Source organism: Artemia franciscana, chromosome 1, assembly GCF_032884065.1.
Source record: "Artemia franciscana chromosome 1, ASM3288406v1, whole genome shotgun sequence".
Taxonomy (NCBI): Eukaryota; Metazoa; Arthropoda; class Branchiopoda; order Anostraca; family Artemiidae; genus Artemia; species Artemia franciscana.
The window spans coordinates 59,668,692-59,683,368 of NC_088863.1; the positions used below are offsets into that span (position 1 = coordinate 59,668,692).

A 14,677-nucleotide genomic window follows, 5' to 3' on the forward strand; every position below is an offset into this window, starting at 1 on the left:
TTTAATCCTTTTAGTACTATCTCTGATTTTTCCTCACAAAAGAAATCTTCCACAAAACAATCTTCTAAGCCACACCTTATAGAAAACACCTAAGAGTGTTTAAATAAAGAAGGATAATTATTACAAACAATGTTAGTAATACAGAAGTCAACCTAAATAGCTATTTTGGCCTGCTGGAAACACCTCACAAGCTATACCTTATAGAAAACACTTAAGAGAATTTAAATTAAGTAGAACACTTATTACAAACAATGCTAGTAATACAAAAGTAGACCTAAATGGCCAGCTTTGCATGTTTGAAACACCTCACAAGCATCAAATTTATCGTATATTAATAATTTCTAAGGCTGGAGACACTTTCCAGCCGAAACGTACTGGTGACACTGGTGTTTGATGCACTCTTCTTCAGGCACCTAACCCCGTACATGCTGTTTCCCCCCGTACACGAATTCAGTGAGCTGTTTTCTGAAAACCTGGAAAAAGGGAAGGGGGTGAAAGCGCATCTAAATCTAAAGCCGGATGCGAATCCGAAGTCTTTCAAAGCTAGAATTGTGCCGTTGGCTATTCGTGAAAAGTCAAATCGGAGTTAAACCGACTTGTGAAAATCAGAGTGTTGGAAAAGGTTAATTACAGTGATTGGGCCAGTCCGATTGTACCGGTAAATAAACATAATGGTAGTGTTAGAATTTGTGGTGATTTGAAAGGTACACTCACCAGTCTACTGTAACAGTACACAGTACAGTAACAGTCTACAGTAACCCGCCTCTAAACCCAAAGGAATACCCTATGCCTACAGCAGAAGAGATTTTCGCGAATTTGCAAGGGGGAAAAAGTTTTCTAAGTTAGACTTAAATGGTGCTTGCCTGCAAATTGAGCTAGATGATGAGTCAAAGAAGCTAGTGACTCTAAACAGTCCCTTAGGCCCATACCGTTACAAGCGTTTGCCTTTTGGCATTTCTGAAAGTGGTGCTATTTTTCAAGAGACCCTGGACAAAATTTTGTCTAATATGCACGCTGCTCACATAGCAGACGATATATTGATTACCGGAAAAAATGATTCTGAGCATTTAGAGCATTTCCTTTCTGTTCTTGACAAGTTTGGCGGCTTCGGTATTCGTTTGAATCCGGAAAAATGCGAATTTTTTCTGATCAAGTAAAATATTTCGGTTTCGTGTTGTCAGCCAAGGGTATTGAACTGAATCCTCGGATAGTTGAAGCAGTTATGCTCATGCCTAGGCCAAGAAATAGGCATGAATTATAATAAGGAGGGGGGAATGCAGAGTTTTGATCATTTGTTTCTATGTGCAAGTTTCAATCTTGAAATTTCCCCCTATTGTATGAGTCATACGCTGATTGCGAATAACAGCTATGTGCCATTCATTTTAGTTCAGTTGATTTCCTGTATCTGCCTTTTAAAGTTCTGTAAATAGATGCTTGTTAAACGATCATAGCAAACGCTTAGGAAAGATTAGTCCCTGAAAATGACGTAGCATACTTGCAGCAGTTAACTTGATTAGAGAATATTAAAAATCAACTAGAAATAAGCATCATTTGAGTAATTTGACTGCTTTGAGAGCTCCGTGTGCTAACCACCTTGATCAAAAATTTTACCAAGGCAGGATGTGTAATATTTATGTTGTACATAATTTAGAATGACCGCAAAAAATAATCTTGTCAGAATTTTGTTTGTATGGACCCCACAGGACAATTTTCCTTTCCATAAATTGAGATAAGTGAAATTTTAGCTCAATTAAATGACGGTAAGCCTTGCCATTTGTCACTCAAAGTTTGAAAAAACCCAAATTTTTGGCCAAAAAGCTGACATTCGTGAAGCCATAACTAAAAAAGGGTGAATACTAAAAACACACAATATCTCAAAAGACAACAATCCAATGTTACAAAGTCTGAACCCCAAAGAAGTATATAAGTTCTGTTCAACTAGTTTGCTATCACATTGACTGTCCCAAACCGCTATAAAAACTCAGTAATCCCTATGTTGAAAACAGCAGTAGATACAAAACTTCCAGCATCTTACTATTCATACTATACATCCTATTTCCTCTATACGTGGTGAGTCACCGGAAATTATTGTCGCACTCACAATAGAACAGTTTAAGCTTGATTTTGAGCTAGATACAGGGGCGGCCGTGTCGTTAACCTTAGAACAGACTTAGCGTAATTGTCTAAGCAGTGCGGAACTGAAAAAATGCGATCGTTAGCTGACTCGTAAGCTCTGACGATCGTAAGCTCACAAAGTAAGACTTTGTCGTTAAATGTTGCTGCTGGAAATGGACCATCGTTGTTTGGAAGAAATTGGCTTCAGGAAATCAGATTGGATTGGTATGTGATTAAAGCGGTGAAATAAAATGCCTGATATCAAACAAAAAAAATGCCTGATATCAAGAGTTCAAAACTAATCTGTCTTTTATCGGGAGTATTCTATAGTTTGCTTTGATCTCTTGTCCGAGCTTCATAAGACAGGGAAAGAGTACATGGTCAACTGAAAATACTTTGAACATAGAAACTAAAAAGGTTTACCCTGAACGAGATATGGTAATATTTTTCACCACCAAGTCCCCTTAATTGACAATCTAGAAAATTTGAATACTTTGATTGTAAAGTACTGTCGATTTTTTATGATGAGGGGTCTCTAATTTCGTTTAATGAAATTTCAAAATGGCCTTGAAGGGTGGATTTTATGTTCAAAACCTTTGCAGGAGTGTGCTCAACTACTTATTAAAGTTTATTACAGAATTCTGCATTTAATAGGGTTTGAATTTTCCAAGGATTCATTCTGATTCTTGCTGTTACTTATCTTCTAATTACAGATTATGTTTTGATTCGATATGAACCTTGCTGTCATTTTTCTTCTAAAAACAGATTTTGGTTTTCGGTTTCACTCATCATTGCCTCAGATTTGTTTTGCCTTTTGCCTCAGCTGCTCAAAAATTCTTCATCTTTCATTCGTCACATTTCATTCATCATCTTGTATAACATAGCATGACATAAAACCTGCTGCCATAGTAATCACACTAAACTAAGAGAAGAAACGGCTTCTATTTTGTAAGGGTTTAAAATTAACAAAAAATTTAAGGAAAAGTAAACAAATCAATAGGACCTCCATTTTCAGACCATATGCATTGGAGCAGATTGTTGGGATAAGCCAACGAAGCCAATTTACAGCATATTTTTATTAGATAAAGGGATATTCTTATTATCCAGAGGGAATTTCGGTTAGAGGAAAGTAAATACGAAAATAAAGCTATTTTTCAAATCTATTTGGTAGAGTAGTTAAATAAAAGACTATATTTTCTGTTGAAACATATAAATTTTAATTTCGCTGATTTAGTGCTGTTTTTTCAAAATCATGTATTTTTTTTGACTCAGTGTCTTGTTTTTCAAATTACCGTTTTTTTATCGAGTTGCAACTTTAGAGACATATAGTGCGTGACAATGTTCATTTGAAGCATAATTATAATTTTTTAAAGTCCGTAACCGTGCCCAAAAATTTTCTGTAAAATGGCATCAATAAAAACTGCAAAAGTGGTAGGCTAAAATGATTTTCTCATATGATTTATATCAGCCCCATTCTTCCAAATAAAATTATTGGCTTTGGTTTATCTGCTGCCTCAGAAAGTATCCTAGGTTTAGTTAGAGAGATGAATCTTTCTGGAGTGAATTCAAAGCCCAGATTAGTCCTATGGCTTGGGAAGGTGCTTTCGATAGAAGCTTATTATATAGAAGAAATCTGGGGAAAATCATGAGAATTCTGTTGTTGGATGCCATAAAGATTGATTGTGTCATTAAATTAATTTGAACAATAGAGCCAGGTAGGCCTATAAAAATACAGGGACAATGTAGGCCTATATTTTTGGCTAAATATTTGACAAATTTGGAAGGAATTATTAAAATAAAGTATGCTATTGTATATATTGAAAAGAATTGCACACATAAAAATATATAGGCTACAAAAATCAAACCTATGTATCAATATGCTTAGGCTATTACTAAAATCACTCAAAATTAAACTCTTAAATTAAAAAGTCATTGACTTACTGCCTGGGAGATCTTTTCAGAAACTTCAATTAGCCCTATCTTATTTTTGTATAGGCTATTTATCCCTTCCATGTTTCAGCTTTAATCATATATGCCTATCAATAAAATGCTTATTTTCTGTTGATTCCAAAAATGTGGCTTTTATTAGCCTATTTGAAATTTATCTCATAAATCACAAATATTAGCCTACCTTTACCTTAACTTACCTTAAATTTCACCTTGGAGTAGTATAAGGATTTTCTATCCTTGTGATGCTCTAATGATGAAAAAAATTTGTTTGGTGTAGATTGTAGCTGTTTGATCTAGACTCTTGTGGAGGACTCTACAGCTTCCCAATTGTAAAGGAACTCCTGGCAGAGCCATTCCTTATCAAGGTGGGACTTGAAAGTTTTGGTTGAAGTTGTAGAAACTGTTACTTCAGACAGTTGATTCCACAGATTGATGACTCTTTGGCTGAAGAAATGACTTCTATGTCTACTTGTAAAATGCTGCATGGGGAGCTTCATTGAATGTCCTCTAGTACCAGGATACAAGGGATGTGCAAAGAAACTGGGGAAAGTATTTTGAGCAAGGATTTTCTTGGTTAAAATCATATCACCCCTTTTCCTTCAGTATGTCAGTGTTGACAGCTTTAAACAATGTTGTGTTTCTTTCTATATAAATTTATTCACACTGCTAACCATCTTAGTGGCACAACACTGGACATCCTCAAGCAACTTCTTATTTTTTTGAAAAAAGGGGCTGCTAATGACATTCCAACCTCCAGATGTTGTTGTACAATCACCTTATATAACTTCATAAAAACTCTTGGGTGTTGGCTAGAGATGGTTCTCTTTATGATACCAAGGGATTTATTTGTAGAAGATGAAACAGACTTAGCATAACTGCTAAACTTTAATTGATGATCAACAATAACTACAATATCTCTTTCATCAGAAAAAGCAGAAAGGAAGTTGTTTTGAAGGAAATACTTATGATGCTTGTTGTGTTTGCCAAAATGGATGACATGGCATTTGTCAACATTAAAAATAAGGAGCCACTTGTTAGCCCATCTTCCTAGACTGTCAAGATTGGTTTGAATTGATTGCTAGTCAGAGTTAGTAGCTGCTTCTCCAACTAGTTTTGATCATCAGCATAAAGGGTAATAAGATTTGAAAGAAGAGTGGGTAGATTGTTGAAATAGCTAAGTTGAAAAGTGTTGGTCCAAGAATAGCGCCCTGGGGTACACCACTTAATGCAATTGTGGGAGAAGAGAAATGAGGAGTCCCTGTGAATCACAAACTCTGACACTCTGTGATCTTTCAGAGAGGAAACCCATAATCCACTGTGCAACACCTTCATTGTGACTGTACAGCAGCCTTCAGTTTGATCATGAGGAATCCATTATGAACCTTACCAAATGCTTTGGACAGATCAAGAAGAATCATGTCAACAGGAAGACCCTTATCAAGCAGTGTAGTCACTAATTTATATGTTTGGATGAGGTTAGTGTCAACAGGTCTACCAGATCTGAATGCATGTTGTGATGTGGAGAGGATGTTATTAACTTGCCAAATACCTTGAAAAAAGGTGGGTGCCAGCTGTACAAATATTATCATTACTATTATTTGCCAATTATATTGCCTTGTTTGCTAGATTCAGTTCAGAGCTACAAACTCTGTTAGATTTAACAGCTGAATATTTAGAGGAAAAGAAACTGGAAACTGACACAAAAAATACAGAGGTGATGATTTTTTGCGATAGACAATCAACAGGAAATAAAGATGAAGAAAGTTTTAATTTGAATGGTGAAGCTGTGAAGGTTGTGTCTCAGGCAATATATTCAGGATTCCATATAACATCAAACGGAAGATAGAGCAATCATATTTCAAAGATGGCAAATGAAGGAAAAGCAGCAATGGCACCACTGTTCAGGACCAGTAATTTGACAGGAATAGGTGACTTAAAGATGCACAAAAACGTGTTCTATTCAAAAATAAGGCCAATCCTCCACTATGGAGGGGAAGTATGGGGCCTAGAAGTGACAAATTCAGTAGAAACTCTACAGCTACAATATTATATACAAATGCTAGGTCTGCATGCCACAACTCACACACTTTTCATCAAGGGAGATTTGGGACTTTTCTCCATGAGAAAATATAGACAGATCCAATTAATTAAGTTTTGGCTGAAAATACTGCTATGTCCCTCATCAAGACTCATCAGAGCATCATATGATGAATTACTTACCCTGGGACAAAAATCTTCATGGCCCTTCCATGTCAAAAAACTACTGGACAGCACAGGTCTATTGTATGCATGGAATGGAGGAGATGGCCCAATCTCAGATCAAAAAGTCTTTCTGTCAGAGATCCAAACAAGGCAGGAAGACTAAGAAATTCAGAAATGGTGGAACAACCTTAGCCAGTCGGAAAGCTTAAGTTCTTACTATAAGGTGAAAGAAAATTAGGGTGAAGAGTTATGTTTTAAATTAGGGATTCCAAAAGAATCCCTGAGGTCTTGGATGCAGGTGCAAGCAAACTGTCTCCCTCTTTATAGTGTTTAGGAAAATAGGTGTCACCTGGAAATGCGGCATACTTGCCCAATTTGTGGTGATCTTGATGGGCTGGAGAATTTTTTTTCCAGGTGTCAGGGGCTAAATGAGCTAAGAGGGAGCTTTCTTGGTGTGGGTGGTCATGAACCCCTTCTTGGAACTTTGAAGTTGACATCGAAAATAAATATAGTAGCAGTTGGAAATTTTGTCGAGAATGGTCTTATTATTTGAAAGTTGATTGTTACATAATTTAGTTTGTTTGTAGTTGTATATGTATGTATACAGTCTGAAAAATGCCTTTAGATACAGTCATTCATTCACATAAGTTATGGAAGTTATATGGGGTTATATAAGATATTTTCTAATCATGTGGTAGTTCCCCATTTTTAAGAGATAACCAGAGCAGCATGCACAGGGGGTAACTGAGAGTGTTTTGACACTCTTTAAGAAGATGTGGATGAACACTGTCTGGTCCCTTAGACTTATTTACATCAAGCTTCCCAAGGCTATTGAAAACCATTCATTCAATTACTGACAGATCAGACATGAGAAAAACCACATCATACAATAGAGGATCTGGTGAGGAGGTACCTGAGTTTTGGGTAAAGGTAGAAGCAAATTGAGCATTCAGAAGGTCAGCCTTGTCTATTGGAGATGAGTGTAGTACACCTTGGGCAACTAGGTCAGGAATAGTGTGATGATTTGGGTGTTTAGCAGAGACATGTTTCCAGAAAGATTTTGGGTTTAACTTGATGTCAGAAGCTAATTTTTCCTCGGAAGCAGATTTCAGTTTTTTGACAGAATCTGTTACACAATTCCATGCTGCCTTGTAGATTGACATGGTCTCTTGGTTCCTCTTCTTCATATACTGTTTCCAAGCTCTAAATTTCTGGTTAATCAGCTTCTTAACTTCCTTAGTCAGGAAGGGAAATAATTGAATTTTTTGGCAAATTTCTAATTTCACAAAATTGAGTACATCACTTGATGTGTTTTTATGCTTTTTTCATAATTAAATAATTGTTTGTGGGGCAAATTACATTTTGAGCCCTTAATGGTGGCCTCAAAAGATGAAACAATCCATTATAACCAAAAGGTTAAATACATGTTTCTAAAAAATATCCAGTCTTAATAAAATTGACATTTTTAGCTGATTTAGGAATGGTGATCATTATTTTCCTTATTCTATGCTCCAAGATATTATTTTGAATACAAATTTACAAGGATTAAAAAAAAATTCTAGAAGCCCTCAAAAAAGATATTATAGCAAAATCAATTTAAATTTTGATGGGTTTCTTGCTCTTTTGAAAAGTTTTTGGATACAATATATTTTTTAAAAATAATATTTTACTTTTGAGACTAATTAAAATAATAATCAACATTTATGAATCATAATATTCAAATAATTTGTAGTGGCATAAATCTAAGTTTATTGTGTAGTGGGAGATTTCTGAATTTTTCCTTCCTTAACTTAATGTTTCAGTTCTTCTAAAGTTTAATCCAATTGAAATATCCAATAAAAATGCCTTTGCGGATGACTAGACCCAGCATAGCCACTGAGGAAAATGCTTCAATTTATGTGATTTGTCCATTTTTGGAATTTTTAATGGGGGAAGGGTTCCTTCCATTATTTGAACAAGAGACAGGAGCTTATATGGCACTTGTGACAAGGTTGGAACCTAAAATTAGACTTGGTGCTAGAGTTATTGATTTTGCTGTTCTATTTTCATTGTCCTAGCATGTCAAAAAGCATTGAACTTCCCAAAGCACTAAAAATCCCTCCAACTCCCCCAAAGAGATCAGATCCTGTCCAGTTATGTAAATCATGTAATTTGACAATGGTAATTTGACAACCTTAATTGCTTGCGACAACTGACATCTCTATTAGTTGGAGAAGAAATCGAGGGTTTGATGTAAGCTAAATATTGTTTACTAATGGAATAGAATTTGGTTCTCTTAAAGATGTTGCTTATTCTCGAAATTGCCAAAGCACTGGAAATCCCCCCAACTCCCCCAAAGAGATCGGATCCGGTCCAGTTATGTCAATCACGTATCTAGAACTTGTGCTTATTCTTCCCATCAAGTTTTATTCCAATTTCTCCACTCTAAGCGTTTTCCAAGATTTTCATTTCTCCCCTCCACCTACAATGTCCCTGGATCCAATCTGAATGGAAGATGAAGCATCTGAGATATGAGATCTTTCTATATATCAATTTTCATTAAGATCTGATCTTCCATTTGTAAGATAAACATACCTCAATTTTCACGATTTCCCCTCCTTCCAGTCCCCTTCAGATGGTTGAATAGGGGAAACGACTGTTATTAAGTCAATTTATGTAGGTCTCTCATCCGCCTACCAATTTTCATTGTCTTAGAATGTCCAGAAGCACCAAACTCGCCAAACCACTGGAAACCCCTCCCCCCCACCTCCTCTAAAAAGAGCAGATCTAGTCCGCTTGTTTTAATCACGCATCTAGGACTTGGGCTTATTCTTCCCACCAGGTTTTATCCCGATCTCTCCACTCTAAGCCTTTTCCAAGAGTTCAGGTTTCCTCCTCAGACTCCACCCCCAACTTCACCTGATCCAATCATGATTTGAAATAAGAGCTCTGAGATACGACTTCTTTCTAAATAAGATCCGATCACTCTTTTTTCAGTTAAAAATACCTCTTTTTTCAAATTTTTTAGAATTAACTATCCCTCCACTCCTCCCCCCTCCCATATGGTGGAATCAGAGAAGAAACTATTTCTAATTTAATCTGGTCCGGTCCCTGGTACGCCTGTCAACTTTCATTGTCCTAGCTTATCTCGAAGTGCTCGAACTAGCAAAACCAGGACCAAAAGACAGAAATTGTGATCACTATATAAGTTTTTTTGTTACTTAAATGAAGTAACAAATTAAAACTTAAAATGAAGAGCAATTTTATCCTGTATATGAGAGGGAGCTACCCCATCTTCAACCCTAACTCTTTATGTGAAATTTTGTCTTTTTGTTTCAATTCTTTGCTTATTTATTTATTTTCTTTATTTATTGCTTGTAAAGTGTTTAAAAGAACTTTGCGACTCTTTGTTCTCCTTTTGCAATATTTTGAAGCTACTGTAATCTTCTCAGGTTTTTCTGTTCCTTGTTCTCCTGTATAAATGTATTCTTGTCTCTTATGTCAAATTCTATAGGAGTGCAAAAGCACTATTTAAGCATTACCCTGCAATGTTGTTATTTTTGTGTTTTTTTAAGGTAATAATTAAAAATGTATGATTGTTGCTGTGTATTTTTTGCCTGTGTTATCCCATATCTTCTCTGAAGTACATTCACATCTGCGAAACCAACCAGTTGATAACGGCTTCTTGCAAAACCTTTCTCAAATTTTAATTTATTTTCCTTATAAAGAAGGCTGAACATTTTAAAACAAATCCCTAAGGATTTGACATTGGTATGTGAGTTTTATTAAGTAATTACAAAATCAGGAACTTTGACTTGTAGGCCACTGGATTGACTGGCTTAGCAGTATCAAAAACTCCTCATCACACACTATCTGTTCTCTATGGGAAGATACTACGAGCTCTGCAGAAAATGCCTGAAAGTACAGCTTACAGAAAATATACTGAACAGATTGTCATGGAAAGAATGTCTGTTGTTAATACAGTAAGTTACTATTGTATTTGTTGTCTTTTTTGTGTAAGAAATCTCTTGAAACTGACTCTGCTATTAACTACAACACATTAAGACTCGTCCATGATAATGATGTATTTGGGGAATTTTGTAGGGGATTAGAAGTCGTTTCTCCTTAAGACAAGTTAATCATTTTCAGAAACTTTCATATTGTATTTCTTCATACTAGGTTGATTTAAGACAAGATACATCTATATAAAAAAATACCATCAGAGAAAGAATAAAGGTAATATTATATTACTTAAAAAATTAAAGGAGCATTTTCGTAAACACAATGAAGTCCTGAATGTTATAAAACCATAAGTGCTTGATCTAGAAAAACCATCAGCTCATTGATTTTTAAACATATACAGTCTAGACCAGTGGTTCTCAACCTCTTTTTCCCCATGGACCCCTTTTCGCCTCTTTTTATCTTGGTGGACCCCTTCATAGCTATCGGACATAAGAATAATGTTTTATTCTTCTCTAATATAAATTTGAAGGTTTTAATTATCAAACAAATAGTATATGATTAAGCTTTATTTTTAAATGAAAACTAATTTAATACAAATAAAATATTCTAATATAATAATAATAATTATTATTATTATTACTATTATTGTGATAATAACTACAATACTACAAGTTTCTTCGATTGGCAAGCAACTAAAGCTCATGGAGAGTAGAGCTCCTCAGGAAGTTTAATTCACTCCAACATTATTTATGTAAACTGGATAGAAAAAGCAGTTGAAATTAAGTGAGGGATTAAAAAACCGGAAAAGGCATGTTTATTCAATGAGATCCCTGTGGTTGATGCTTCTCGACAAGTTTCTTTATATTTGGTTCTATCGATGTTAATGATAGCTTATCACCCCTTTTCACAATGTCAAGTCTATTGCGAGCTTTTGATGAAATTTGAGAAACACGACTAAATCCCGCTTCAACAAAATAAGATGTTGGAAAAGCAATAACGTAGAACTGCGCTTTATCCCAGAGCAAAGGGTACTTTGTAGCAACATCATTTGTTTTCCATATATTGTACTTTCCATCTTTGAATTTTGCACACATTATTTCATCACTTTGTAATTCGATGAGGGGCTCTTGCAAAGATGATTCTATATGGGCAACATTAACTTCGAAAGGAATTGACACCCAAATCGGTATATCCATTCCGAGTAGGTCACTAAAGTGATTCAAAATAATGTAAATTACAGTAAAAATTGAATTCTTAAAGACAAAAAGCATTATGAGTTAGTTTTCTTCATGGACCCCCAAAATATCGTTGTGGATCCCCAATTTGTTGTGTTTTGCCTGTGGATCCCAGGAAATATTACATAGACCCCTAGGGTCCACGTGGACCCCGGTTGAGAATCACTGGTCTAGACCAATGGAAGAGGACAAAAGACTAGGCAGAGTTTCATTTTGCAACAACAATAAAGCACAATCTATAGGAGACTGATCATCAAGAACATGGGCCTTTGATCATTAAAAGATAATGTTCCATTCTTCATCTTGTAAATAACATCAGAAGCTTGTTCTAAAAAAAATAGTCGCTTATAAGCTGCGAGCAAACTATTAAGCTTGATTAAGCTCTTCAGACTGAAGCCTGAAAATACAACATTTTGAGAAATTTAAATTTTTGTCACCCCCTTCATCAGTCATGTTTGATTGCTATTGATTTCAGATACCATTTGGAATAAAATCATCATTAGAACCAAAATTTGGAAGAGCTAAAGAAAAATATTGAGGCTATAAAATTATCATGCACCAACAACAACATGGACCTATTATGCAAACATTGCCATTAAAAATCAAATTGTTACCACTTCGGGTGTGAACTCTTTAGGCTAATTGAAAAAAAAAATAGGTCAAACAGCAGTTGAATGTAGAATATTTAGTTGTTCATTAACGATGTTTTATTCCAAAAGATCATGGGACCTGACTCCTGACCCTTCCTCCATGACCCCTCCCCCCGATATGTTTTATTACTAGCTAGGAAATGAACTGTCTGCGAAAGGATTTACTACTCTCATCAAGGAGTAAAGTGCATTATTGTACTTAGTGTATTATTGATCATCAGAAAAAACGGTTGCTTCTATTTGTTAGGCTACTGGACGGTCTTTTGCTTTCAGTCATGATATCCATGGTTAGTTTTTTTTTGCCTCTTGACTATCTTTTTTATGCATCTAGTTGCATATACACCTTCAGTCTAATTAATTTAGCCTACGGGTATCAGGGACCCCAATTCACAAAAGTTGAATGACAATACAATGAATTTTGTGCTTACAAGTGAAGGATTCGAGTATTAAGCCTCCTCTGCCATCTCCCCATGTACAGCGTATCCACTGAATATCCTTGACTGGTTAAAGTGAATCTTTCATCATTCTCAGTAAGCTAATCTCTCTCAATGTCTGTTTCATTCTTTCTCTTTCTTCTTGTCACTCTCAGTCTCTCAGAACTCACTCACCTCTGTTTTAAATATCAACCTAAATGTTTTATGATTAGATTCATCAGAACCACCTTGACTGCATTTGATAGTCATTCCAAAGCCTTTCTATTTTTATTATGAATAAGTTCATTTAGCATCTCTATAAGCTTGAAATTAGATTTGAAAAAGAAACTGAATATATAATGATGGTTACTACTGTTGTATCACCCCAAAGAAAATCACAACATGGGTATAAAAGACAGGATTTTTTCTAATACTAGGGAACGGGATATCTCTCGTCCCAAAATTACATAGGCCAAACAAGATTGAATCCATTTTTTTCGATAATCCCTTTCAGAAACATTATTTTGGCTCTCTTAGAGGGCGTGCTGATTTCTTCTTCTTTAATTGCTTTTTCCCTTTTTGTAGGAAAAAGACATTGCTGTCCTGGAAAAGAAAGTCGGGTGTGGACAAGTTGAAGAATTGATTATACAGGCAGAAAATGAATTAATATTGGCAAGAAAAATGCTTAATTGGAAACCATGGGAACCACTAGTACGTGAAGCCCCGTCAAGCCAATGGAAATGGCCACTATAAATAACCTCTTTTGCCTATTAGAAACTATGCTTATGTCTTTATGTATATCAATAAAATAATAAGAGATTTTTTAAATCCAACCATTTTTAATTTGGTTTGTTGTGAGTCTACTTAGGCAGGATTTATCAGTAGGCAACACTACAGCGTTTACTTACTATTACTTTAAGAAGTTTGTGGATATTGAACAATCACAAAACACCCTATGTTTAAATTCGAAACGCAAAATTTCCGCCTATTTTTGTATATTTTGAGGGGAATATTGAACAAAACAAATACACACTATTGCATACCAGCTGTTAAAAAGGGCGTATCAGCAATACCTCAGGGATGGCTTAGGGCCGTGATTCCCAACGTGGGGCGCAAGATCCATACGTGAGGCATGGAATAATTTGGTGGGTCATGGACAGGACATGCACCCACCAGTTGAAAGTACTTTAGACTCTTAATTTTGAAAACAAGATTGTTTATTTGAATTATATCACATTCATAGGCATTTAAAGAGCGAAAAAGAAACATCACAGAATTAGAATAATGTCATGTATTGTATGAGGTGTACTGTATTCTAACAATAATTTTCCATTAGTGCAAAATGTGCCTGGAGGACAACCCATAATAGGATACCTAGTTCATGGCCTTTTAAGCTCCTTCAGGTGAACGCACGTAAAATTTTTGAGTAACAAACTTTAAATAGCACGAGGGAGGCATCAAGATTTTAGAAATTCCTATGTGGACCACGGACCAAAATTAGGGTATTAATCTTAAACTTTCAGGGCATTTTCGAAGGGTGCTCGAAAGCGATCAGAGGTCAGCCAAGCCCTTCCCCACATCCCTGTTTAGATGTTTAGACGTTTTTCTCAAAATATTCAAAAGGTCTATAGTAACTATGTTTCCGGGACACAAAGAACCCCCAGACCCTAGCTTAAGGGTTGTACATTATGAAATTTATCTATCGTTTATATATAGGATTTATCATTGGACAAAGGAGGGTGTTTGATAATGGGTGTGTCGGAAAAATCCAAATTTGTAAAGGTGAAATTTCAGGGAATGTTAAGGGGGATGCTGTACTAAATCAAAAGAAACTGTGCATCGAGGCTGGCCTTAAGGGAAATATGAAATATTTTAGGAACGTCTAGGGGTATTAATTTGAGGTTTCAGAGGCATTATTGCGGCTGTAAATGCGACTATTTGTAACTGTGACTGCTTTCGACTACGACACTATGACTGCTTTCAGGGAATTCTAGGGGGAATCTTGAACAAATTCAGAACACACTACATGCATGCTGACTGTCAAAAGGGCTAATCAGCAATAACTTAGGAACGGCTTTGGGATTAAGTTGAAATTTTCAGGGCTTGAAGGGCAAAGGGTTCCCTTATCATTTTCAGATCCCCTATACACACATCAAATTATTAAATGACC

At 35.6% G+C, this 14,677-nt stretch overlaps 1 protein-coding gene across 1 annotated transcript; it reads left to right on the forward strand.

Annotated features, from left to right (window-relative positions):
* Window positions 1–3,446: 3,446 nt before the first annotated feature.
* Window positions 3,447–13,340, forward strand: LOC136032089 (NADH dehydrogenase [ubiquinone] 1 alpha subcomplex subunit 5-like). Its single transcript, XM_065712231.1, has 3 exons — window positions 3,447–3,546; window positions 10,068–10,229; window positions 13,093–13,340. The coding sequence occupies exons 1-3, from the start codon at window positions 3,520–3,522 to the stop codon at window positions 13,258–13,260; spliced, it is 357 nt and encodes a 118-aa protein (XP_065568303.1). The 5' UTR covers window positions 3,447–3,519; the 3' UTR covers window positions 13,261–13,340.
* The last annotated feature ends 1,337 nt before the right edge of the window (window positions 13,341–14,677 follow it).